Genomic DNA, 25,520 nt, shown 5'->3' on the forward strand with positions numbered 1-25,520 from the left:
ATCACACCACACCCATCGAGTCCTCACACCCAGCATACACATCACACCACACCCATCGAGTCCTCACACCCAGCACACACATCACACCACACCCATCAGGTGCCCACACCCAGCACACACATCACACCACACTCATCAAGTCCTCACACCCAGCACACACATCACACCACACCCGAGTCCTCACACCCAGCACACACATTACACCACACCCAAGTCCTCACACCCAGCACACACATCACACCACACTCATCGAGTCCTCACACCCAGCACACACATCACACCACACCCATCAGGTGCCCACAGCCACATGCACACCACACCACACGCCCCAAGCTCATTGCTGCCACAGATGCTGGGCCAAAGTCCAGCCCCAGTTCCCACCCCCGTCTGCTTCTGCCACGGCAGCTCTGCCTTGGGAATTAGCGTTTCACTAATGTGCTCGATTCCTGACGGTTGAGGATCATCTCAGGGGTGTTTCCCCCACACCGTGGGGCAAAGGGCCAGCCAGGAGGTGGCTGAGGCCCCAGCCTTCCCGCCGATGGGGTGGGTGCCCAGCCCAGGTTCTGCTGACGTGAGTGCCGCCCTCCCACCACAGGGGTGCAGGCCTGGCTGGGGGCAGGCCACAGAGCCCCCAGGCCTCTGGGAGGTCACGCCCGGTGCTGAGCCGGCCTCTGTGCCAGCCGCTCCCTGCCACTGGGCTCCTGGCAGGCCGTGAGGAGCCTTACTGCCTGGGAGGGCGGGGGCGCCAGGGAACAGCAAAGCCATCGAACGCCTTGATTTTATCTGTGCCTGTCCTGCCAGAATGGTTATATCAGCCTTCGCTGTCAGACAAGCACTCTGAGAAGGGCGGGTGTGAGCTCCGGGCCCGGAGCCTGCGGGGGCAGATTGTGGCTCTGCCTCTGGACCGGGTGCCAGGCTCTCGTGTGAAAGGGGCTTGAGAGCACTGGGTCCGGGAAGAGCCCTGTGGTTAAGTCGGGGCCTCTGCCTGTACCTGCCCTTCAGACTCGGGGCTGCCCGCGCACGTCCTGGGTTTGCCAGAGGGCCCGGGACAGGCCTGGTTCTCTAACACGCTGTCTCCCTGCCCCTGCCCACCGCCACTCCCCCAGCTGGGACGAGAGTACCCCGTGCTGGGGTTCCTCCTGTGACAGGGACTTGCCAGGGTCAAGGGGCTCAATAAGAGCGCTCACCTCCTCAGATGGGAGTTCACGGGGGAAGCGAGCCTCGGTGGGGCCTAAGTCACTGGAGACACCTGGTGAATGCAGGTATTTGCTTGGGACAAAGACTCTTTGGAGGTTTGCACCGTGAAGAACTGTTAAAACTAAAACTGGCTCATCTCCTGTCACCTAAACATTTTCCAGGGTTTGTCACCTAAACGTTATCCAGTGTTCCCCTGGGAAGGCCCCTCCAAGAAGCTTATCCTGGTGCCCACCCAGAGTGTGCAACATGCGTGGGGCGCCCTCCATATGCTGGGAGCATCCAGGGCTCAGACAGCGTCGTCTGGCCAGGGAGGTGGCCTCCTGACACGGGGTGTTTCTCTTGTGAGGAAGGGGTGGCTCTGGAGCTGAGGCTGAGTGCCCCCCTCTGACCCACAGGAAAGCACTTAAGATGGAGAATTCAGAGACATTGGCAACAGTTTTATTGACAAAAGGCTGAACAGCCCCGGACTTGTTAGGTTTCTTTCTTACATTTTAACAGGAAGACTCTAGTTGTCACTGTCACCACTGTGTTTCAGAGGCAGGTTCTTCACACGCCTGCCGCGGCCCACCCTTCAGGAGGTTTCCCCCAGGTGTGGGGGGAGGCGCGGGGGCCTGGTGCACACCCGCCGTGGAGCGCGCCCTACGCCCCCAGCTCACGTCAGCCTGCGCCTTCCGTCCCCGAGATGGCGGGTTCACGGCACATCCGCCTGGAAACAAGGCTGCCTCATCCCGGCGCCCTCCTTTCTGCTCTCCTTGGGGGCTTCAGAAGCGTCTGCCCCGGGCCCAGCATGTGCCGGAGGCAGGGGGCGGTTCTGTGGGAGCCACCGGTGGACAGACGCCCCAGGGCCGCGCTGTCCTCCCCTGCGGCCCCTACACGGTGCTGCTGAGCTTCACCTCGGCCTGCTCTGCGCTGTCCGGGACCACGGCCTTCAGGGCCGCATGGCAGAGGCGGTTCAGGGCCGACAGGCCGGTTTTCTGCTCCAGGTAGAGCCGCAGCTTGTCGCGGAAGGTCTCCCCGAGGAAGCTGTAAATGAGCGGGTTGAGGCAGCTGTTGGAGAAGGCGGCCAGGTTGACCACGTGGCCGGCCAGCGGGTGGGCGTGGCGGGGGGAGCGCTGGCAGGGCGCGGCCCCCGGCGGCGCGCGCTGCAGCAGGTGCACGCTGATGAAGACGTTCTCGGGCAGCCAGCACACGAAGAAGACCAAAACCACGGCCAGGATCATGCGCAGTGCCTTCTGCCTCCGCGGGCGCAGGCCACGGTGCCGGTGCGCGCTCACCAGCACGCGCACGATGAGCGCGTAGCAGAGGCCGATGACGGCGAAGGGCAGCACGAAGCCCAGCGTGACCTCTAGCCACTGCACCTCCCGGACATCGGCGAAGCAGAAGCACGCGTCCTCACTGCGCTGCAGGTGGGCAGCCGTGAAGGGCGCCAGCGTGGCGGACACGGAGGCCATCCAGATGAGGCCGCAGCTCAGCCGCGCGCAAGGCTTTGTGCGGAACGGGCCGCAGCGCACGGCCTTGGCCAGGGCCAGGTAGCGGTCGAAGCTCATCCAGGTGAGGAAGAAGACGCTGCTGTACATGTTGACCTGCAGGAAGAGCGACATGAAGGTGCAGAGCGCAGCGATGTCGTAGTACTGCTCGTCCAGGTTGAACACTTCGATGAGCGAGTCCGCCACCAGGATGAGGTCCGCGGCCGCCAGGTTGATGAAGTACAGGTCGGGGATGGTCATCTTCTCCCGGAAGCGGATGTTCACCACCAGGATGAGCAGGTTGCCCACGAAGCCAATGGGGAAGAGGAAGATGGTGTACAGGCAGGACAGGAAGAGCCCGATGGCGTACTGCTGCCGCTCTGAGAGCGCCACGGAGCTGTTGGCCAGCGTGCGCGGCAGCTCCAGCCCCGCGGCTGTGTCGTTGTAGGTGCCCGGCGGCAGCTCCATGCCGAGCCAGGGACGCCGGGGGTGGCCGGGCTTTCAGGATGCGCTGCGTGGCTCCCGGAAGCCCGTGCAGAGCAGGAAACGCATCTTGAGAAAGAGAGGTGGCGCTCCCGGAAGTGAGCCAGGCGTCCGTGAGGCCAGAGCAGGTCTCTGGGCACCTGTGCAGCCAGAGGCTGCAGTCCGTGTCCGCACTGAGCCTGCGCCCTCACTCCGTGGCACCTGGGAAGGGAGAGCAGAGGGTCAGCGGGCGCCAGGGCATGCCGGCTTGGGGGAGCACACGCGCGCTGGAGGGCTGGGTGTGTTCCCTTGGCCTGGAAGGTGGCCAGCCCTGAGCTGGAGCAGGAGAGTCACACGCAGAAAACACCCGGGTTCTCCCGAAGCTCCAGGGCCGTGGACCTGAGGCCCGCCAGACACAGCTCAGGAGGGAGCGAGGCGGGATGTGAGGGCTGGGGGCAGGGTGAGCCGCAGGAGGACAAGAGGGGATGACACAGCACGCGCCAAAGGTGCAGCCCACTCTGCTCCTACAGCCGCACAGGGGGAAGGAATCCGGTGGTTTTGGCTGATCCTGAGTCCGCGTGCTGAACACGAAGCTGTTTTCATAACATGAAATGAAAAAAAGTGGTCATTGTTTCAGGACCTAAAATTTATCTTACTGTTTTGTCGGTTATTGTAAAACCAAATGTATCTCCTTACTGCTCCTTGCAGCCTAGAAATGCTGTGACCTGGAGGCTGGGAGAGAAATCCTCCCGGACCTCTGCTTCTGCCGGTCCTGCCCTGGTGGCCGCCAGGCCCCAGACGGACATGGGCTCTGCTCACTGCTCCCTGGGCCTCTGGGCAGGGCCTGGGGTATCAGGGTGTCCCAGGCTGGGGGGGGGAGGGCAGGCAGCCAGGCAGCGGGGCAGGAGGGAGGAGCCCTAGCAACCCAGCCTGGAGAGTTTCCGCTTCACCTGCAAGATGGTTGGGAATCGTTTCCAAAGTGTTGCCAAAGCAACAGACAGTTCCTGAGCGAGCGCTTGAAAACACCGTTAAAAACAAGAAAAGGAAAGAGAGAAATCAGGACCCTGGTGTCAGTTATTTTTAAAAAAACTCAGTAACCTCTGCTTCTGGGGTTGATAAACTGGATCTTACTGCTGGTTCTGTGTTCTCTATTGGTCTTTGGTCGGTAATCCCAATTTGAACCAGATAAAAGCCATTGTTCTCGGATCCCATCTGTAATATTTAAAGCCTCTGTTTTTAAATTTCTCTGTAAAAGCTGCTTAGAGTATTTGCTTTGCTCTTTTGATGTGGGAATTTTGGGAAGTTTTGCGCTGATTCTCCAGAAGTTCCAGGCCAGCAGAGCCTTGGGGCACACCCGCCCTCCCGTGTGCTTTCCTCAGCTCTTCTTTCCCCAGTAAGTGCTCTCCCGTCCCTGACTGTCGTTGCTGTTTCTGTGCTCATCTTGAGAAAAGACAGGCGTGAGTCAACTGCTGATACACTTTCCTCATGAAGGTTGGCCACGAATTTACAGATAGAAAGGTGAGTGTTAAACAGTGGGGCCTTGTCTTGTTTCAGATTGCCACCACTTGTCCAGGTCTAAAAAAATGAGCCACGTTCTTGTGAGATCTGTTGTGCTGAGTCGCTCAGTCGTGTCTGACTCTTTGCGACCCCAGGGACTGTAGCCCGCCAGAGTCCTCTGTTCATGGGATTTTCCAGGCAAGAACACTGGAGTGGGTTGCCATTTCCTTTTCCAGGGAGATCTATTAGCTATGTATTCTACGTATTAAAGTAACCTCAGGCTGGTGGGCATCCTCACTGAAGGAGAAAGGAAAGTGCTGGCCGTCAGAGGACAAAAACCGTTCACCATCCCCGCTGTCCTGTGATAGAAAAGAACCTTCCTGCTGAGCCTCCGTATTGAAGGCCTGGGGGGCGCCCGAATTGTCCACATTGGCCTGGCTGCCGTTCACCACCCCAGGCAGCCCGCCCAACCCAGCCGCCTGGCCCCGTCCATCCTGGCGCCTGGGACCCCCTTACCTGTGCCGCCTCTGGCCACCCGATGTGCTTTGCTCTGAGCAGACTTGTCCTGTCCCGGGGAGCGGGGCTCAGCCAGCCTCCCGATGTGTCCCTGCTGGGGAACAGTAGTGACTCTGGACTTGGGGTGGAATCAGGACCTTCGCAGGACTCCAGAGAGGAGTGGGGAGGAGCAGGAAGCCGCGGCACCCAGCCCTCGGCTAGCCTGCCCGCCTGCTCCGGCCAGGCCTGCCCCTGGCGGCCGCAGGCTTTATAGGCTGCCGGCGACCTCCTGCGAGTCTGGCGTAACCCCTTTGGTGCCGGTCTTTTTCTCACCCTGCGGCACTGAGCTGGGTCTCCCCAAGCGTCTCCCTGGAAGTTTACAGTTGACTGGCTTTTCTTCATCTGCTGATACAAACTTTTCTTTTTAACTTTGAAGGGACTGTAAGTGGGTCTTGTTTATCTTTCAGAGAATATTATTCTTTGTCGAAGCTTACGTATTATTGCTTGTTTTAGCAAGAGACTGCCTTTAAGACTAACCACTAAATTTCCTAAGTTTAGAGAGTAGTGTGTGAATTATGCATAGAGAATTTAACCTACGAACTTCACAAGACATTTGTAGACAGAAATGCAAACCCAGCGAGCAGTGAGCAGGCAAGTGAGTTCCAGGCTGAGTAGTGTTTCCTACTGGAGAGGAGCCAGCTCAGCACCCCCCCCCCCCACCAAGCCTTCTCCCGAAGCCCCTGGAGGGCTCGTTCTGCAGCTGCTGCGGAAGACCCCTCTTCCTGCCACGAATCTCCCGTGCGACCTGTCCCAGTGCCGACCGAGCACGTGCTCCACCTGCCGGCAGCTGGGAGAGGCTGGCCGAGCCGCCCCCGCATCAGGGTGTGCAGCTCTGGGCCAAGGATCTGCAGGCGTGAATTCTGTGCTTTTCAGCAACAGTGCATTTTAACCCATCTTGTCTTCCTCTTGGTGTCTTGTCTTTTTTTTTTAACCTTTTGGGGGTTTTTGAAGCTGTGGGACTGAAGGCTGAGTGGTCTTTGGATGACGGGCAAATGAGGCAGACTGCTGCAGTTTGAGCCTGGGGCGGTGTGTGTGCTTCCCGCAGTGGGAGGGCTGCTGGCAGGCGGGAGTGTGGATGTGGGTGGGTCCCCAGCCCCGCGCCACGTGCTGCATCCTGTGAGTGAGCTCAAAGGTGTTGGAGTGATGCTAACTTGACATCCTTCAGGTGTATGTTTTAGGAGAGGTTCCTATTTCAGCGGCTTCCCAGGTGGCACTAATGGTGAAGAACCGGCCTGCCAATACAGTAGATGTGGGTTCGATTCCTGGGTCGGGAAGATCCCCTGAAGGAGGGCATGGTGACCCACTCCAGTGTTCTTGCCTGGAGAATCTCATGGACAAAGGAGCCTGGCGGGCTATAATCCACGGGTCACAGAGTCAGACAATGACTGAAGCAACTTAGCAGGCACGCACCTATTTTCAGCAGAATACTGTGTTGAATTTTTTATGGAAAAATCCTGATATTCAGGGTTCGTTCCCAGCTGTGCTTCTGATAGGCTCGCCTTCTAAAGGATGGCCCAATAACATAAATGGTGTTGATTTGATCTTAGACCTATTTTTGGCCAGCTGCACACAGGATGGTTTCCGCACTAGAAATGCTGGAGACGCCATCTTGAGAGAAATGAGTCATGAGAAAGTACAGTTTCCTCTCGAGTTAAATAAATAAAGCACAAATTCAGGCCCTGAAATAGCCGAGCCGCGTCACTGCCGCACGGCCGCTCCCTCCTGGCGGGAACACAGCCTTCAGCCCCCGCTTCGCGACCTGAGCAGGACACCCCGTGTGTCCCAAGCTCACGGGGCCGTGGGCCGGGGCTTCGGGCTCTCCGTCGGGACTGAGTTGGGGCTGCCGGGCCACAGGCCCCTGTTTCTGTGCCCGCGAATGGGTAGACGTCTCCCCTCCTGCTGCTGCCCAGTGTGAGGGCCCGGCCCCGCGTGAGAGGCATCGGGCCGTCGAGCCCCGTCGGTATTCCTGCGCGCAGGCCTCCTGTGAGGCGTGGGGAGAGTTTGTTACCCGGAACACCCAGCCTTGAGCGGGCGCTTGCCTGGCGCTCACGGCGCCGGCGACCCGCTGCGCCGGGGGGCAGAGCTGCACAGCCGAGCGCCCCTGGATGGAATGCTGTGCGCGCGCTGGGCGGGGGAGGGCTGGGCTGCCCCGAGTTAGGGAGGCCCCTGGGCCCCACCCGGTTCTCGGGGTGACTGGGCAGGCCTGGGAAGTGATGAGTCCCATGAAGATTCAGGTCAGGTGGCACCGGAGCAGGGTGGGTACAGGGACCCCGGCCTCCACCAGCATCCTCTCCACCCCGCCCTGCGGAGGGACAAGTGCCTTTGAGTCCCGCCCTGCCGCGTGTGGGCCGGGGCGGGGTCCCCGGAAGGTTTCCAGGATGGCGTTCGAGCATCAGTGTCACGATTTCCAGCCCAATCGAGCGTCCTGCTGGTCTCACCCGGGCATCTGCCTTTGGGGACCGACTGCCGCAGCGCGAGTGGCTTGGGGGCAGGGTGTCACCACCTTTGGACCCAGAGAAATTCTGACCCTTGTGGCTTCTCTGCGGGGTGGGGGCTCTGCTCGAGTCCTGGAGGGAGGACTTTAAATAACTGCGAAGGCATAGGCCGGCCCGCCGGAAAATCACCTTGTTTCCATGTAAATGTCCCCACTCCTCAAACTTTAAGTGGGGAGAGAACACTGCTGTGTGTTCAGAGGAAATTTAAGGCAATAAAGTTGGAAACTGTTTCCACCGAAGGCCGAAAGGCAGACCGGGCAGAGGCGCGGTAACCGCAGGCTGCGTGTGTGGTGGGCGCAGGCCGCGCGTCGGGACCCCCTGCCCCTCTGCACCCGTGGGTTTGCCGTGGCTCTCCTCCTCGCTGTCTGTAGCTCACGCGTGTGCCTGTCACACGTGCCCGTACGTGCGTGTGTGACGCCAACGCCCTGCGTGCACGTTGTGTGGTGTGTGTGTGCGTCGACTTGCTGGCTTTATTCTGGCCCATAGTGAGCCGGCCCGCGTCGACGCCACTGTGCACCCCGCGCAGGGGAGCCAGTGGTCTGGACCCGCTGGTTCCCGGGCTGTGTCTGGCTCCTTTGGTCCGAGAGCCGCGGTGACGTTTTCCATATGCCGATGCTCAAGGCCATGAGCGATTGCCCAGGTGCTGAGGAATGTCAGAATTAAGACGGACGACCAGACTGAGGAAGTGAGTTGGCCTGTCTCTTTAATTAAGGCAACTTGGAGAAAAGACCTCATGACCATCGAGGCAAGATCGGAAGACGGCATCAGCAGGCCATCCTGGCCGATCGCACAGCAATCGGTGTTTCAGCCCCTGGGGCCTGCGCAAGTGGTCTCCGCTGGTGTTGTGGGCAGGGCCCCGCAGCTGTGGCCGTCAGCTGTCACGCAGCCTGGGGCAGGGTGGGGAGGAGGGCACCCGGGGGAACCTGGCCACACAGTGTCTCCTGGCCTCCAGCCTTGGACCTGACAGGACAGCCCGAGGACCGCTTCTTCCTGCGTCAGGGCTTCTGTCCGAGGCCAGGGCCTTCCTTGGGGCTAGAGGAGCCCCGGCTTCACCGCGTCGTGTTTCTCCCCACGTGGTGGGCTGTCTGGTGGGAGGCAGTGGGGTCCGCAGACGGGAGTTGGTGTCCTGGCGTGGCCAAGGTCCCCTGAACTCAGGACCCAGCATCCCCATCTGCATGGTGGACGCAGGAACAGCCCCTGCCTGGGGTGGGCACTGGGTGCGCTGGCCTCATGTCCCGCTGGCCTGCAGGGCAGTGCTCTGCTCCCTCCTGGCCTCAGGCTTGTGAGCAGACGGGAGAGTCTGTGGCCTCAACCACCCGCAGACCCAGGTCGGGGGGGTCCACCCGGGGTGCGGTGTCCCGCTCCCTCAGTCCCTGCTCTGGGGGGCTGCCCGGTGCAGAGTGGTGGGTCCAGGGGCCTCGAGCCCCCCTCCCAGTGGGAACCTGGCGCACACACCTTACTGCTGACAGCCACCTCGTTGGCCAGGCCAACCAGCTCTCTCCTCACCTCCACTTCCGCGAGAGTTTAGAAAGGTAACAGGAGACGCTGAGATGCTCTCAGGAAACCGCCCACAGTTCCCTGCGCCCCCTCCCACCCGCTCACAGCCTGGGCTCCACTGCAGCCGTAGTGCGCTCCCCTCCCCACCCCCAGGAAAAGGCGGGCAGAGAGGGGCATGGCTCTCGGGAGTTGGGCACCCGTGCAGGCAGACGCCTTGGCCACACTTTCTCCGTAGATTTGCTCTGAGCTGAGGGGGCTTCCCTGTGGCTCAGCTGGTGAAAGAGCCCGCCTGCAGTGCAGGAGACCCCGGGTTGGAAGGTCCCCTGGAGGAGGGAGAGGCTACCCACTCCAGTATGCTGGCTGGAGAATTTCATGGACTGTATAGTCCATGGGGTCGCAAGGAGTCGGGCACCACTGAGTGACTTCTGCTTTCACCGAGTTGGCTGCACGCTGGCGCAGGCCTGACCCCCCATGCTGAGCTGGGAGTCCCCAACGGCGCCGGGTCACTGGTGTTTCAGGACATGCCCACGGTGAGGTCCATGGTCGGAGGGCACCCGCCTTGTAAGCGTGACCCACCTCAGATGCTAGGCATCCGGGCTGCCCGGCGACGTGCCCCGCAGGACTCACCGTGTGGCTGGTGGCTGGCTGGAGTGCTGTTGGGTCCTTTCCGGGTTTGTTTTCTAGAGGCAGAGCTGCCAGCAGAGCCTGCAGGTGGGTTTTTCACCTGAACGTGAGTTTCCTCTTCTCAGCTGAGTTTTTAAGGGCGGGCTGGCTGGTTCTCAGGGAAGCATTGTCAACACGTGAAGCCGCCAGCGCCCTCCCACGTGGCTGTCCACCGGCCCACCTGCCCGAACCCTTGCTTGGAGGCTCTCATGTGAGGCTCGGAATTTCCTGGGGAGATGGCCCCCCCTGGCTTATTCTGGTGCCAGTTTCAGGCCAAGGACTGGGCCTTCTGGGGCCCCCTCCCTCAGCCTTGCCAAAGGGCTGCCAAGGTCCAGCCTCAGGGTCCCCTGAGAGCTTCAGCAGCCCGGGCCATAAGGATGTTGTGTTCCCTGTATGGCTATTGGCCACGGCTCCTGAAATAGTCCTGAGAGGGTCTAGGAAGCCGGCCCAGCTCACCAGGACTGCTTCCTGGGGCTAGAAGGCGGGTGGTCTGTGTGGGGCTCGGGTGGGCGGCGTCCCAGCTTGCTGCGTCTTCTCAAGCACCTTGGGGCCTGCCCGGCTTCCTTCCAGAGCCGCGTCCGGCCAGGGGCGCCGCCGAGGTCTGTGAGTTTCCCGGCTTCCAGAGTCCTGCGGACATTGTGGGCGCTGGCTACCCACCACCCCTTCGGTGGGCTCTTGTCTCGGTTTTGGCCTTTCGTCCGAGCATGACGCTTTGCGTTCTGCTTGTCCTGGTGGTTCTGCGTCTCCTCCACCTGCCCATAGGGGGCGCCCCTCTCCTGCGGGTGCTTGTCACGGCGCGGCCCTGTGGTCTCTGCCAGCTCAGATTCTACCGCCCTCCCGGGCTATGTGTACTGACGGGCCTCAGCACTCGGGGGTGTAGCCTTGAGCCCAGCGCCTGTCCCACCAGCCTGCTGGCGTGGGGGGCACCCGGCGTCCTAGCCCTTTGCTCTCAGCCGGCCCCTTGCCCCTCTTGTGCCCGCCGGCATAACTGGCTTCTTAGGGCCTTGCTGCCTGCGGGTGTGTCCACTGCGGGCCCCTGTGGGGACCGAGGGCCCGGGTGAGGCAGGTCCCCGTCCAGCTGCACGGCGGCAGAGCGCGGGGGACGCGGCCCTGCATCCATCGGGCGGGCCGGGCCGGGTCCTGGGGCTGCGGAGGCGGCGGGGGGCGGGCGGGGCGGTGCTCACCTGCAGGTCGGCCCCTGCAGGCCCCGCCTGGGTGGGTTGACGCCAGCAGTTGCCTTCCTGCCGGGCTCTGCTCCTCTGCCCAGGGGGCAGTGCGCTGCGTTAGTGAGGCGACTGGGGGTCAGAGACTGGAGCCAGCTGCCTCCTGAGAGCCGCGAAGCGGCCTGTGGCTTCGGTGCCCCCGGGCCGAGCGTGTGCGCGCCCTGCAGCGCCCGGTGTGTGCAGTGCCCGGGCGTGCAGGGCGCCTCCACGGCCCGCCCTGGGGGCCTGTCTTGTAAAGGCGGGATTTGCTGTGGCCTCCGAGGCCCCGAGGATCCTGGGCCAGGGTGTCCACACAGCTCGGCTTCTGAAGGAAACCCCCGGACGGGACGCTTGAGCGGCGGGGCCTCTTCGGAAGTCGGCGCCGCGCGCTAGTAAGCCGCTACCTGCGTGCAGGGTGGAGGGCCGCGGCGGCCACCGGAGGGCGCCCCGCAAACACACCCGCTCCGCCCTCGCGGTCACTGAGCCGCCCGTCAGCCCGCCTGGAATCCGAATCCCATCGGCAACCTGCCTGGTGACTCTCGGGGCGGTGGGGGCTGGCGGTTTGGCAGTGACCCTCCCTCCACCACCCGTGGAACAGCTGGGAAACCCACACGCGGGAAGGAAGTGCCCGGTCCTGTGTCCGGAACGAGCGGTGTTGACGGAGGGCACAGCCGTGTGAGCAGCCCCCCCCCCCCCCCCCCCCCGCCTCCCGGAGCCCTGCCCCCCTCGGCTGTGTGGGACCCACCCACCACCAGGCCCGTGGATACACGTGGGCCCTCGGACAGCTCGGGGCTTATCCGTGTCGGACTTAAGACCCGCGTGGTTCACTAGGGAAGAAAAAAAAAAAAAAAAGACCCGCGTGGTGCAGGGTCAGCCCTGCCAGTACAGAGGAGCCGCGGAGTAACCAAAAACACTGGAGTTTGTTTACCTCATGAGGGGAAAGACTTGTTTTGTGATACCTCTGTGTGCTGTTTAGCTGACATGTCACACATCCCAAGAAACACACACATTAGAATCCAGAAATTGGCTAATAAGTATCAAGTAATTCAATCTTCAAACGTGTGGGTTTTCTTCCCCAGTTTCTCAGACACACCTGCCACAACTCCAGCCGTCTGGGCAGATGTAATGGGTTAGAAATGAGAGGCCCCGGCATTTCCCGACTGAGTTTAACTTCAAGAACTTGATGTGTAATTTAGCGTCTTAATGACTTATTCCTGCTTTGTCCTTTGTCAGGTCCTTTATATAAAGAAACAAATGTTTGACTTTTTTTAATTTTTAAAAAAATTGAGTCTTGGCTGCGCTGGGCCTTCGCTGCCACACACAGGTTTTTCCCTAGTGTTGGTGAGCAGGCTACTCCCTGGTTGTGGCACATGGGCCCCTCATTGTGGGGGCTACTCTTGTTGCAGAGCACGGGCTGCAGGCACACAGGCGTCAGTAGGCGTAGCACGAGGGCTCAGTAATTCCGGTTTGCCAGTTCCAGAGCAGGTGCTCAGTAGTGTGGCCATGGACTCAGGGGCTCCGCAGCACGTGGGATCTTCCCGGACCAGGGATCGAACCCGTGTCCCCTGCATTGCCGAGAGAATTCCTACCCACTGCGCTACCAGGGAAGTCCTGACTTCTTGATAACATCTGCCACAATTAGCAAAAGACCCAGTTTCTTACAGTAAGTTTTATAACCTTCATAAAATAAACCCAAGGTTAAATTCACCTTTGGGGATCCTCAGTCATGAAGCATGGTAAGGTAGGTGAGTTTGTCTGTTGACAAAAATAAGATTAAAGCCAGTCAGGGGCTTCCCTGGTGGTCCAGTGGTTAAGACTCTGTGCTTCCAACGCAGGGGTTGTGGGTTCGATCCCTGGTCAGAAACTAAGATCCCACATGCCACACAGTCAAAATACATACAAATGGAGTTTTTTTTTTTTTTTTAAGAAAAAGGACAGAGTGCACAGTCTGCCTTGACATTTTCCAAATAGCTTCTTATTCTCTTCTAAATGCCTCAAGTCTATGTACGGCCATACAACCCCAAACCTGCCTGATCTCATTAAAATGATTCAAAATTCATTCAATTTTTTAGCAACTGTGGCAGGAGTACTAGGAATCAAACATGCTGGGGCAGCAAGAAGTGATCCAGAATTCAGCACAAGATTGTCAAGCCAACGTCCATGGAAAGTAGATTGTTGAGATGCTAGTGGCTGAGGCGAAGGTGGACTTGCTCCTCTAGTTGGGGGGCAGAGAGGGGTTCAGAACGCAGCAGCAGCAGTGGAGGGGTCTGCACCCGAGACCCCGGCTCGTCATCTGTCAGAAGTAGAGGTGGACACAGGACAGAAATGTGTGGCTGCTACTGTGTGACACACTCCCCCCCGGAGACTAGTCAGCTTGCAACCAGAGCCACTGAGAAACTGAAAAAGTGATTTTAGGCCCCCTGCACTGTGTGGGGGAAACCAGATGGGCTGAGGGGTGGGGGTGGGGCTGCAGGCAGAGATCTGGGCCCTTGGGGCTCACCCTCTCCAAGGGGCCCCTGGTGCGGAGGACAGCTGCTTCTCAATGGGCTCCTGCTCCCCCTAGGCGGCACTGGCTCTGGGACCCTGAGGAGGGCACCCAGCCCCCCTCAGCACGGCTGCTGCTGTCTCGGGGTCCCCATGGGGGGACGTGCTGGGAGAGCGGAGGCGTCTGCCCGAGGCCCTGGAATTTAAGGAGCGCTCCCACCAGGCCTCGGGGCCCTGGAGCAGCCGGCCGGCATCTGTGCTCGTCACCACCAGGAGCGTCCAGAGACCTCACCGGTTCCTGCTGCTCTGTCCCCCAAGGCTGACTGCCAGCCTGAGTCCAGTGTGTGTCCGTAGTTCTGCACAGGCCTCCAGCCTGGAAAGAAATCAGTCTGCAGGTAGAAAAGCATGCACCTCACTCTCTTGGCTCGACTTCCCAAGAGAAGGGGGCCACTGGGGCAGTTTTCCTAACAGACCCGCCGAGAACAGCAGCCTGGCCCTGGGCAGCAGCCGGGTGGGGGTGGAGCCCAGTGTCCCATTCATATTTTGTCTGAAAGGTGTCCTACCCAGACTGCAGCCTTGAGAAACATACCTTTGCTTTTAGGGCGTTTTGGGTTCAGAACAGGGTTGGGTTGGGTTGGGGGGCTGTGATTTCTTTGTGAAGATGTGTGCAGGGGGAGGGGAGGCGCCCCTGCACCCCTACAGCTGACACAGAAGGCGGGGTGCGGGAGAGGGCAAGGGGTGGTGGGTGGGCTCTGCACCCCAGGCTGGTTGGGTCGTCTAGACTGCATCTTCCACCTGTCCGGGGCCCTGCAGCCCCGTGAGCCCGCCCACCCAGATCCATCTTTCCTGTGGGCAGGCCCCTTGGTTTTCGGGGTTAGAAATCCTAACAGCGTTTTCCTCCCTTCACCTTATTGACACTCAACTTTGGTGCACCCTTTGGGGAGTTGTGCAGGACAGACCCTCACTGGACCAGCGCTGGCGGGGGCACACCTGGCAGCCGCAGACGCCCCATCTGACCTCTCCCACTAGGCCCGCGCACCCTGGGACACCTGCAGCCCTGCTGAGGCCCGCCACCGGAGTTTGAGCTTCCTTCATTTTAATACCTTCTGACTTTCCTATCAAACATCTCCTCATAAAACAAGAGGGGGGGGGCTAGTATTTTAACAGTACAAAGTATAAATACTGGTGTTAGGTTTTCATTACTTTGTTTGCGCCTGAGGGGAAGCAGGCTGTTGCAGGCACGGACCTGAAAGGTGCGAGCAGGAGACGAGCACACCCAAGGGTGGCCGGGCACCGAGGACACGGCTCATCCTCACACCGGGCGCTTGGGGAACTCCACGGGGCTGTGCCTGGTTCTGCCTCGTCTCCAGGGGGCGAGGGAGCAGGGGCTGGAGTCAGCGTCATTTCCTGGTCGCCTGACCTGGGAGGAGGGAGCGAACCTCGGGCACAGGGGACCGATCACCGCGGGCTGTGCTTCTGGCCAGTGCGGCCCGCCCCGCCCCCGGCGGTGCCCCTGGAGCAGCGTCTATGCCGTCACCGGCTGCGCCCCCGCTTGGTCCGGGGAACAGCTCTGGTGCCCACGGCGCAGCTTCTTCATCAGTCTCCGGAGCTTGCCGGGGAAGTTTCTGTCTAGGTGGCGGTACAAAAGCGGCACCACGGCGCTGCTGGCGAAGGCCAGGAACCGGGACAGGTCCTTGGCGAGGAGCAGCGTCCCCACGTGGTGCCCGTCCAGTGGCTTCCCCCGCGCTGCCAAGACCGTGCGCCCCAGGAGCGTCAGGTAGTGGGGCGTCCAGAGCCCGAACTGCGCGCACACGGTGGCCACCAGCAGCCTGTGCGCCGAGGGGTCCGGGTGGCCCGCGTCCCGGTCGAGCAGTGTGTCCTCCTTGCGGACCCGCGCCAGGAGCACGAGCGCGTAGAGCACGGCCAGGCCGGGCACCAGGTAGCCGACGAGCAGCATGATGGCGTCGGCCGCCGCCGCGTCCTGCATCCGCGAGCACTCCACCAGCCTCGCAGCCACGTGGCTGCAGATGTAGAAGAGCAGGGAGGAGAAGCCGGCGAGCAGGGCGCCGCCCCAGACGAAGCCGCACACGTGCCGGGTGTTGTAGACACTGGACATATAGGTGCGTGGCAGCGCGCGCTCGATATAGCAGTCCAGGCCCAACAGGGCAGTGGAGTAGAGTGTCACCAGCGCCGCCACATTGAACAGCACCAGCAGCGAGACGTGCACCTCGCTGCCCAGGTCCCAGGTGGCCCCACCGGCCGCGCCAGGGCCCAGCAGATGCGCGGGTGCTAGGGCGCAGAGCAGCAGCCCCGCCGCCGCCATGTTGGCGAAGTAGACGTCGGGCATGGTCATGCCGCCCGGGTCGTGCAGGTTGGCCAGCAGCAGCAGCGCGTTGTAGCCCAGGCCGAGGGGGACGCCGCCCAGCAGGTAGAGCAGCGACAGCGCGGACAGCGCCCGCTGGACGTGCAGGCAGGGCAGCGGGTCGTCGCCGCCCGTGCCGTTGAGCGGGCAGCTCCACATGGCGGGCTGTGGGAAGAACAGCGTGTGAGTCCTTCGCGAGCACAGAGCGGCCCCCGCCCCCGAGGCCGGCGGGAAACGGGGTTGCGCATGTTTTCTGCGACCGAAGGCGCCATCGCTGGAAGCAGTGACGGCCCTAAAAGCCAAGTGGGCTTCCTTGACCCTGTTTGCCGGGAAACCCACAGCCCTGGAGCCGTAAGGCGTCTGCTGCCACCTTGTGGCGCCTGGGCCACGTGAAAAAGGCCTGGTTGCGGGGGGGGGGGGGGGGGGGGTAGGAATAGTGTGCTGGGGGTGGACCCCAGGCCTGGCCCCGCAGACCCCCTCGCGGGATCCTCAGCTTTTCTGAGGCTGCAGCAGCCCTGCTGGGCGCATCCTTCCTTACTTTCAGTGACTGCTGAATCCTTTGACCCCACCCCTCCCCACCCTGCGTCTCTGCCCAGCAACCCGCCTCCCTCGCGCCACCTGGGCAGCGCCGGTGGCCCGCGCCAGGGCATCAGCACCCGTCTTGAAGCCCAGCTACCGCTGGAGCCCTGGGGAGGGGCCGGAAGTGGTCTGCACGTGCGCCTGGTGCAAGGCGGGTGGAGAGGGCGTTTCCTCCCTCCCAGCCTGGCGGGGTCGGGGCAGGCGCACACTGAGGTCTGGGTGGGCCTTGGCGGGTGGAGGCGCCTTGGGAGTAAGGGAAGAACAGACCTTGAGAAATGCGTGAGTCCTGGGGCAGGGCGGGGGGGGGAACCCTCCACACCACGTCTCTGAGCCCACTGGGCTTCCTGCTCTCAGAGCGAGGCCAGCAATCCTCTGGGGAAGATCCTGGCCTCCCAGGTCCAGGGGCGAGGGGAGGCCAGGTCCCCACCCTGCGGGAGCAAGCCTGGCGTGGCGGTCACGGAATGACGTGTGGCGTCCACAGGCGTCTGTTTGCCAGGCGCCGCTACAGAGCGGGCTCCTGCCTGCAGGGTGTGTGCCTGCGAGCCGCCCCCACCCAGACACGGAGGGGCCCGGCAGGAGCCTCACAGGGCGGGGGCACCTGTATCCTAATGAGCCGCTGCGGCAGTGCCGAGCAGGCGGCTTCATCACCTCCAGGGAGGGCGTCTACTCTGAGCCGCCACAGGGATTCGGGTCCCTCTTCCCAGGCCTGGGGTCCAGGGTGCTGGCAGGAGCCCCAGGCAGGGCCGGGCCTGAGGGGTCCTCGGAGCCCTCGTCCATCCTCTTCTAGCTGATCCGCTGTTCGTTTCCCTCCCGAATGCCAGCAGGCTTCTGTGCGCTGAGCTGAGGCCTGGGTGGTGCTGGGCCTGGATGCTGGTCCATACAGCATCCTGTCCGTGCCTGACCAGCCCGCCCCCCGCGCGCAGGCACCTTGTGCGGCTCCCGGGCCTTAGTCCCTCCCCTCCTGCCTCGCTGGGATCCTGTTTCCCGGTGTGGAGTGCTCCTTGGTGAGGGGTGGGTGTGCGCGCGTCCGCCTCCTGGTTCTCGCAGTGCCCCTCCTCCCCAGGCAGGTGCAGCTGCGCCTCCTGTTTACAGGCAGTTTGGAACCTTGAGGGTCATGTCGGGAAGGGCCGGCACACGGGACGGGCACCCTGCCCACGGGCTCCCCTGTGGCCCGGCCCCTCCTGGGGGTTTCCATCCACCTGGAGGGCAGGCTCAGCCAGGGGAGGCCCTCTGCGATGCTGGGTGGGCACTGGAGAGGGCCCCACAGGCCCGTGGGCAGAGTGAGGAAAGCAGGGGTCGTGCTGGCAGGGCCCTGCCCTGGTGGAGATCCGTGCGGTTCTTGGGAGGCGGTCACGCGGAGCAAATCTGCTCAGAACTTTCTTCAAGAGCTCACATGCTTAAATGGCCAGCTTGCTTGGCGTGAGAGGGGCTGTGGTGTCTCTGTGGTCAGTGCTGGGTTTTAAATAAAATACCCACCCGAGTTGCTGTTTTCTGGTAGCTCATACACACAGAACCTGGAACCTCTGCCCACAAACTACAGACAGCTCTGCGCATCCTGTCGGCATCCACCTCGGGGACACGGCTGACTTCAGAGGCAGCTCACGAGCTACGAGTGCCAGTCTCCTTTGCTTTTAGCCTATCTTCGCTTTTTGTCCCCGTGTTCTTCCCGGAGACCCTTTGTCTCCAGGTGTCACGCAGGGCCAGGGTGGGGATGCCTGTCTGGGGTGCCTGGCGTTTTTCCCCTCACCATGTGGGGGCACGGGTGAGAAGGGCAGGAAGCAGACTGCCGACGCAGGGGGCAAGGCACTGAGACGCTTGCTGGGACGGTGGTGCTCACAGGCTCTCAGGGACCCGGAACAGCAGCTGCGCCCCAGCACCCCCAGATCTGCCATCAGCAACGGTCACTTTGGGAGTGTCTGCCCACCCCGGCTGTGGGGCAGCTGGTCAATGCGCAAGGCCTCTAGCTGGCGTCCTGCCGTGTCCGGGGTCCCTGTGCTGCCCCTGCGGATCCCCGCTCCCGCCTCCGAGTCACCCCACTTCCCTTTGTGCTCTGGCTCTGCGCATGCAGGAGTCTGGGAACAGGCTCCTCTCCCCCGAGGCCCTGTGAGGAGGGGGCCTGAAAACAATGGTGGCCCCCGCCCGCCACACTGGCTTGGACTGGGCTGGGCTGTCTTTCCAGTTACCAGCTCTCGGTTCACTTCCTTCCTGAGAAAGGGGAAATTGGACGGCAGCCAGAGACCAGGATTCCAGGCAGGGCTCTCTGTGGTCCTGGCCCTCCCAGGGGCGGGAGGCAAAGCCAGGTGGGCCCTCAGCGGCCGAGCCCTGCCCCCCGGCCTCGCTTGCGCCACGGGCCCTCGCTGTCCCCGCGCGGCAGGGCTGACAACACCGCCTGGGCCGCCTGTCACCCGCTGCAGCTCTGACCGGTGTCGTCAGGATGGCCCTGGGGGGCAGGTGGGGCCAGGAGCCCCATGGCCTTGTCCAGGCTGGTCCTATCACCCTGCTCCAGGGCCGTCCTGACAACACGGGTCAGGGCTGCCCACTGCCACGCGGGCCTCCCGGCTCCCCGCCTGCCCCTCCCACCAGCACCCCTGCCCACTGCCCACCCGGCGGCCTGTCTGCACCTCTGCAGACCTGCCTGCAAGCGCCCCGGCTGGCCTGGCCACCTTCCTCCCGTGCGTGGTGGGGCCTCCCTGGGCAGCGGCCCCACCAGCCGCGTCCGCGCAAGATGCTGTCCACGGCCCCTTCATCCGACAGGGCATCAGGGGTCCTGCTCCAGGGCCCTCCAGGACTCCCGTGCTGCCAGCCTGGCCAGGGCCTGATTCTGCCCAGAACCCCTGCCTCTGCCGGGCCGGGCCTGTGCCTCCCCCAGGCCCTCTGCCCCCTCTGCCGGGCCCAGGGAACATACAGGTGTGCGCGTCTGCTGGGAGTCATCCCCTCACTCTCGGACCCCCACCCGTGGGCACCCCTCTTCTGTGGCGGGCGTGCCCAGCCAGGCCTGTGGCCAGCCTTTGTCCACGGAGCAGGGGCGCGCCTGGCGCGTGCAGGCGTGTGGCGTGGTCTCACAGCAAGGCCAGCAGCAGGACTGCGCAGCCCTGGCGCCGCGCGGCCCTAGGGGAGGGCTGGTGGGCTCCGGCAGGCTGGCTCACTCCCTGGTCGTCGTGGTGGCCCGGCGGTCACCGTGCCCCGTCTCTCCCGACGGGGTGAACGTGACTGAAGGTGACTTGCATCCCCACACTGAGTGTCTGTCGTCTCTGACTGCGTTCCTGGGGCAGTGGCCCTGCCTGGCCCCGGGGACTGCCACGCACCCGCCTCCTGGCTGGTCTCGTTCCAGGGAGTGGAGAGGTCTGCACAGCCTTGGGGCCAGGGCGGTTCCCGCCTGGGGCCAGCAGTGGACTGGAGAGGGGAGAGCAGCCAGCCTGGCAGAGCAGAGGGTGCCCCGCGCGGGGAGGGCACCTGAGCACAGGGTGGCCCCCGCTCCGCTCCATGCCTGAGCACGAGCTCCCGGGACGGGACATGTCGTCCTCGGTGCCTGGGCGGGTGCCGGCCGTGCTGACCCAAGCCAGCGCGCTGGGCAGACCAGGCCTCTCAGCCCTCGAGGGGACACTGGGCCGGGGGCGCGTGTCTAAGCCCCGCTGCACTGGGGGCTGAGGGCTGCCTGCCTCTTACACTCTTGTCCTCTGGGGAAGCAGCTCGATCGCGCCCCCTGGGCCGACTTAGACCTCCCCTGGGAGGGGCGCACGCTGCCTGGTGGGGGCTCCCGGCCACGGACTGAGGACAGGACTCCGCATGGTCGAGGACCGGCCTCCCGGGCGCCCTGCCCGCAGCTGCCTGGCTTGGGTCCCCGGTCAGGCTGTGGGGAGGATGGGGTGAGGGGGTGAGGCGGTGATCACAGCCCTCCCTAGTGCTGGGCGTGGAACAGCAGGTCCTTGCCTCCCACACGTTTACGCTGCCATGCGGCCTCCCTCAGACTCTGCCAGCTGCCGCGTGGGGAGAGGAGACGGGGGAGGGAGGGCAGAGTGCGTGAGGGGACACAGGCCAAGGGCAGATTCTCAGGGGGTGGGGTGGGGGGTCCTACCACAGCTCAGCAGCCCAGGGCCCCAGGGCTGCTGTAGGAACAGACAGCTCGTCTCTGGAGCCGCGCTTGCTGAGGTGGAGGGTCCCAGCCCCATGGGGTCCGGGTCCTCCCCGATGGCACCCTGCTTACAGACACCCCTTCTTTCATTCCCTGCCAGCAAGGACTGCACGCCTAGGTTAGCTGCTGGAAGCATTTTGAGGCCAGATGTCAGCATCTTTTCTTCTTGGTCTTTTTTTAAAAAAAGAGCCTAGAACTGTATAAACTAACCTTTCAAAAGTGAATGTCCACAGGCAATGAAAAGCCTTGCCCAAACGCAGGGCTACAGTGCATGGTGATCTCCATGGAAAGAGGGATGCCAGGAGCGCAGCAGAGCAGGGGGGCGGGGGCCGTGAGGGGCAGGGGCTCCCCAGTGACCCTGTGCACACACAGCCTGCCAGACCGAAGCACAGCTAACTCCCATCCAAGGTCGCTGACCTCATCCTACTGCACCCGTCTATTCCCGCCTGCCCAGAGCACCCCAAAGAGGGAGCTCCGTGACCGGTGTCCCGCAGCCTGCGAGATGGCCTCAAAAGGCCTTTCCCCAAGGCAAGCTCGAGGACCCACTGGCAGAAGGGCCGACAGAGCAGAGACCGGGAGGTGGGCGCAGGGCCCCGAGGCCAGGGCAGTGTGTCCTGGTGGGCACCGGCCCGGCCTGCCTGATGATGTCCTGGAGACCCACCCTGTTCTGTGCCTGGACTTCAACTGAATGCTCTGGAGCCATCAAAACGATTTGAAAATGACTCCTGAGTGTTTATTTCCTTTTGCAATAATGGGCAGAGGCTCTAGCTACAATTAACATCCAGCTGGTAGGAGCCAGACGCTCCGGAAAAGCTGATGTTTTCATAGGTTTTCAACATAGAGAGCTTACGCATACTGATTGGTATCACAGACACTGTGCGTTCCTGGGCTGTGATAAGCAACGGTTTATCATACACTTGGGGTGTCTTGGTTTTTGTAGCCTGTTGCTTTTTAAGGTTCTGAATTAGAGGGCAGTGAGCGTGAAGCAGGCAGCGTCTCTGGTTCTCCCGGGAAGAGAATGGGCTCGCCCGCCAATTGGGAAGGGCTGCGGGCAGGGGGAGCAGCCGGCCAGGTTCTGGCCCGCTCCAGGGTCTCCCTGGAAGAATATGGACCCGTGTTCTCCTGCTTGTGGAGCACTATTCCTTGGCTTTTTTCTCTTTTTGTCTCCTGGCTAATTTTCTGAGGTTAACGCTCCTTCCAGCGAGCAGGGGAAACAGACTGAGAACTTCCCGTCTCCGCGGGCACCTAGTCGGGCCCCCGCCCAGCCCATCACTGGTGTGCTGTTACCTGGGGGAGCACGGAGCAGAGCCGCAGATCTTATGGCTGCCTGCGTTCTTTCCAAGGGAGGAACCAGCGGTTATTTTTGCTCCTTACACTTGGTCTAATAGTAACAGTTGCTTCCTTGGCTCTAATTAAACCTGGGAAACTCCTGTGTGCTCTCTGCCCTCCCACCACGTGTGGGGGGAAGGAGACCCCTGTGGGGCAGCACAGAGCCGCTGGCCCTTTGCACCCTGTCCTGCTGCTTACTCGAAGGGGGTTCTGTCCGCAGGTCCCCGGGGGGCGGAGGAGGGACCTGAACCCTGCCCCTTGACAGCATCACATCTGCAACACCTGTGAGACCCCACGGACACCTGCTGCCGCCCAGGTGCGCGAGCCGCTGCAGCCTTGAGAGAGGCGGCGGCAGTGGCCAGCGAGGGGAGATGGCGGCACACGCCATTTAAGGAGGAAGCACGCTTCTGTCCCGGGCAGAGCACGGCAGCCCCACCCCCAGGACACGGCCCTGGTGGGCCGCGGGGGCAATGAAAAGCCAGGCAGCAAGTTGTTTGCTGAGGTTTCCAGATGACATCCCAGGGCCTGGAGGGTGTGGCTGCCACCTCCCCAAGGAGCGCCTTCCTCTCAGGCCCTGGAAAGTGGCTGGCCCCTCGTCCCACCTGGAATCACGCATGCGTATTTGCTGGCAGGAACCTTGGCAGGTTTGTCCCTCTTTCACTATATAATAGGTTTAAGGAGCTCTAGGGTTCTCCTGACGGCTCAGCGGTAAAGAACCTGACTCCCAACGCAGGAGACGCAGGTTTGATCCCTGGGTTGAGAAGATCTCCTGGAGAAGGAAATGGATACCCACTCCAGGATTCTTGCCTGGGAAATCCCATGGACAGAAGGAGCCTGGCAGGCTGTGGGATATGACTTGGCCACTAAACTACAACAATAAGCAGTGCTACGTTCTAACCTAAAACCCCACCACTCACGTCCAGGCACGAATGTGCCTTTCTCCCGTCACCTACCTGCCAGGGGCTTCCAAGTTCCAGGGACCCCAAGTCAATGCAGAACTAACGCTGGGCTCATCTCTCCTCTGGATGTTTCTGTGACCCCCACGGCGTCAGGACAGCAATGGTCAAGGGCAGGGCCCCAGCTTCCTGTCCATGACTTGGCACAGTATGCATGCACCAGATGGGAGCTATGATTTTTAAAAGCCTGTTATCTCTAGAGGCTTTCTTCATTTAGCAAGATACCAGAGGTTCCAGTTTGGAGCACCAGACCCAGCAGGCCAGGGAGCATGTGACTGTCCCCAGGGTATAGTTACTACTACATCCTCTTTCTCCTCTCGGTGGTGACTGGTGCCCCAGTGAAGACCCCAGTGAAGACCCTGCTGAGACGGCAGAGTGTCGGGTCCCTATCATGTGTGAGCAGCCCAGGAGCGTGGTCAGTCATCAAGTCCACACACTGGTGTCTGCAGAGGCCTGGCCAGCAGGCTGCTGACTGTTTGGGAACTCAAGGCCAGCCTCACTAGGTGCTGCAGACACCGTGGGGAGGAGGGGGGGCCTCTGCTCCGCCAAGATTTGGAGCTGGTTGTTGGCAGATGGCCCAGGGCTGCCAAGCAAGTGTGCGTCAGGTCCCGACTCACCCTCCATCCCCTCAAAGCTTGGTTAGATGACTGGGACCAGTGTCCCACTGAGAGAACCCAGCCACCATGCTCCTGTCATTAGCTTGGTGTTGGGTTTCTTGTCCCAGGTCAGTGGGCGGTCTGAGGCTGGGGCACTGCCTTCTCAAGTTTTGAAGGAGCCTCCAGCCCCAGGGGTTTTTATCTTTTTATCAAGTGTCCTAGGACACTTGATATCTCCATTTAGATGCTGTTCCAGAACTTCCCAAGATTTTGTAATCATAAAAGAGACGAAAGTTACAGCCACCGTGACCCAGAAACAGGCGGTCAGCCCCCCGCAGGACATGTGAGGAGCCCGTGGTGCTGCCGAGCCGCCTACGCGGCCAGCAGCTCTCAGCGGCCCGGACAGGTGAATGACCGCAGGGCAGCGGCCCGACCGGCCGGGCGCCGCGCGGCTGGAGGGCAGCCACGGGAGGGGACAGCGCCCGGGCGGGGCCGAGGGGACCCGGGAGTCGGAGCGGAGCACCGGCCGCCGCGTCCCCGCGCCTCTCCCCGCGCGGGCAGAGCCCCCGAGTGTGCCCACCGCCCCCACCCCACGTTCGGCGCCCACTCACCGGCTCGCTGGGCCGCGGGCCGCGCAGTCGCCGCGGGAGTGGGCAGCTCGGGGCTCCGGGAGGCTGCGGGGCTCACGGCGCGCACGCCGCGCGGGCCTGTGTACACACGTGACCGCGCCGCGCCCGCCCCGCCCCCGAGCCCGCCCGGCCCCGCCCCGGGCCACGCTCTGGCCCCGCCCCCGGCACGGCCCCCGGCCACCCCAGGCTCCGCCCTGACCCTGGCCCCGCCCCCGAGCCTGCCCACCCCGGGCTCCGCTCTGGCTCTGGCCCCCGCCCCGCTCTGGCTCCGCCCCCGGCTCCGCCCCGCCCCGCCCCGCCCCACCCGGGCCGCCGGGTGTCCGGCGCGCTTGGCCGAGGTCCGCGGGCGGGCCGGCTCGCTGAGTCAGACGCGCTCTAATCTGCAGGGGACAGACACCCCGCCCTCGAAGGTTGTAATCGGGGCCTGCCAGGCGCACCTGCTCCTCTGCCCCAAGTGTGTTTGCTGGCTCCACGCTCACCCCTCACTTCCTGGCTTGAGGAATTTCTTTGTAAACAACTGGCCACAGGAAAACCATTTAAAGAGACAGTGCACTGTTTGCAGCCTAATTAATTCCGTAGCTGCTGCTCTAATTAGGTGTTGGAAAAGTGACAACAAGATCGTTTCCTCTGCTATAAGGCTTGTGCTGTAACAGTGCTCCTAGCAACGCGTTCTGGCTCCGGCAATAAGAACATTCTTTTCTGACAACACAGGTGTGCGGGTTGCAGCTCTAATGCAGGTTTGCTGTGGGACCAGGGGCTGATGGAACAGGAAAAATGAGCATCGCGGCCGAGGCTGGCCCTAGGTGGTGTCAGGGTCCTGCTTTCTGGGCTCAGGGCTGCTTAGGCTACCCTACTTCACAGGACAGCTTCCTGACCACGGATCAGAGAGGGAAGCTGGCGGTCAGCTAGGGCACCAGATTGCCTCTCCCTCTCTGTTACAGCCACTTGTAGAACCCTAGGGTCCCCACCCACCACTTGGCCCTGTTGTCATTACGGTAACCTGCTTCTCACCCCAGCACTGTCCTTGTGGCCGTGGGTATCCAGCCATGGGGAAGACAGGGGTGTGGTCAGCCGGCACTGACGTCCGGCAGGGAAGGAGGACAGGCTCGATGCAGGTTTCTGTTCTGGGCCCTCACAGCAGCCTTTCAAGGTGTATGAGCCACCTTTCATCAAGTCTGAAACTCCGTCAGTGCTGCGTACATCAGCACTTTATGGACCATTACAAGGAAACAGTCTGATGCTGTCCATCATAAGAAGTGTGCTGATCTTAGAGTTGCTTAAGTGAGGAGCCACGCCTTACTGTTGATGGAAAACAGTACCCTCCTCCTCTTAAATTGTACTGAGGCTCAGAACTTAGCCAGGGTGCCCAAGGTCACACAGCAGAGCGGAGACAGAATTTGCACCCAGGTGGCCTTTGCT

At 62.2% G+C, this 25,520-nt stretch overlaps 3 protein-coding genes across 12 annotated transcripts in view; 1 reads left to right on the forward strand and 2 right to left on the reverse strand.

The window, feature by feature from the left end:
* C10H7orf50 (chromosome 10 C7orf50 homolog) overlaps window positions 1-25,520 on the forward strand; it is a 67,913-nt gene that overhangs the window by 22,416 nt on the left and 19,977 nt on the right. The window lies entirely within an intron of this gene.
* GPER1 (G protein-coupled estrogen receptor 1) lies at window positions 1,680-14,894 on the reverse strand. Of its 2 annotated transcripts, XM_061153823.1 has the most exons (3): window positions 14,765-14,894; window positions 12,128-13,327; window positions 1,680-3,347 (listed from the first exon to the last, which is right to left on the reverse strand). In XM_061153823.1, the coding sequence occupies exon 3, from the start codon at window positions 3,129-3,131 to the stop codon at window positions 2,067-2,069; it is 1,065 nt and encodes a 354-aa protein (XP_061009806.1). In that variant the 5' UTR covers window positions 3,132-3,347; window positions 12,128-13,327; window positions 14,765-14,894; the 3' UTR covers window positions 1,680-2,066. The 2 variants fall into 2 exon arrangements, with proteins under 2 accessions (XP_061009806.1, XP_061009805.1); XM_061153822.1 differs by lacking the exons at window positions 12,128-13,327; window positions 14,765-14,894 and adding an exon at window positions 5,139-5,605.
* Window positions 14,699-24,130, reverse strand: GPR146 (G protein-coupled receptor 146). 2 transcript variants are annotated; one of them, XM_061153825.1, is made up of 2 exons: window positions 24,084-24,130; window positions 14,699-16,045 (listed from the first exon to the last, which is right to left on the reverse strand). In XM_061153825.1, exon 2 carries the CDS (start codon window positions 16,037-16,039, stop codon window positions 15,044-15,046), a length of 996 nt encoding a protein of 331 aa, XP_061009808.1. In that variant the 5' UTR covers window positions 16,040-16,045; window positions 24,084-24,130; the 3' UTR covers window positions 14,699-15,043. The 2 variants fall into 2 exon arrangements, with proteins under 2 accessions (XP_061009808.1, XP_061009807.1); XM_061153824.1 differs by lacking the exon at window positions 24,084-24,130 and adding an exon at window positions 22,874-22,979.

Source organism: Dama dama, chromosome 10, assembly GCF_033118175.1.
Source record: "Dama dama isolate Ldn47 chromosome 10, ASM3311817v1, whole genome shotgun sequence".
In the NCBI taxonomy this organism is placed as follows: Eukaryota; Metazoa; Chordata; class Mammalia; order Artiodactyla; family Cervidae; genus Dama; species Dama dama.

Coding starts and splice junctions, on each gene's coding strand:
- GPER1 (XM_061153823.1), bottom strand. CDS start 3,131: ATGGAGCTGCCGCCGGGCACCTACAACGACACAGCCGCGGGGCTGGAG.
- GPR146 (XM_061153825.1), bottom strand. CDS start 16,039: ATGTGGAGCTGCCCGCTCAACGGCACGGGCGGCGACGACCCGCTGCCC.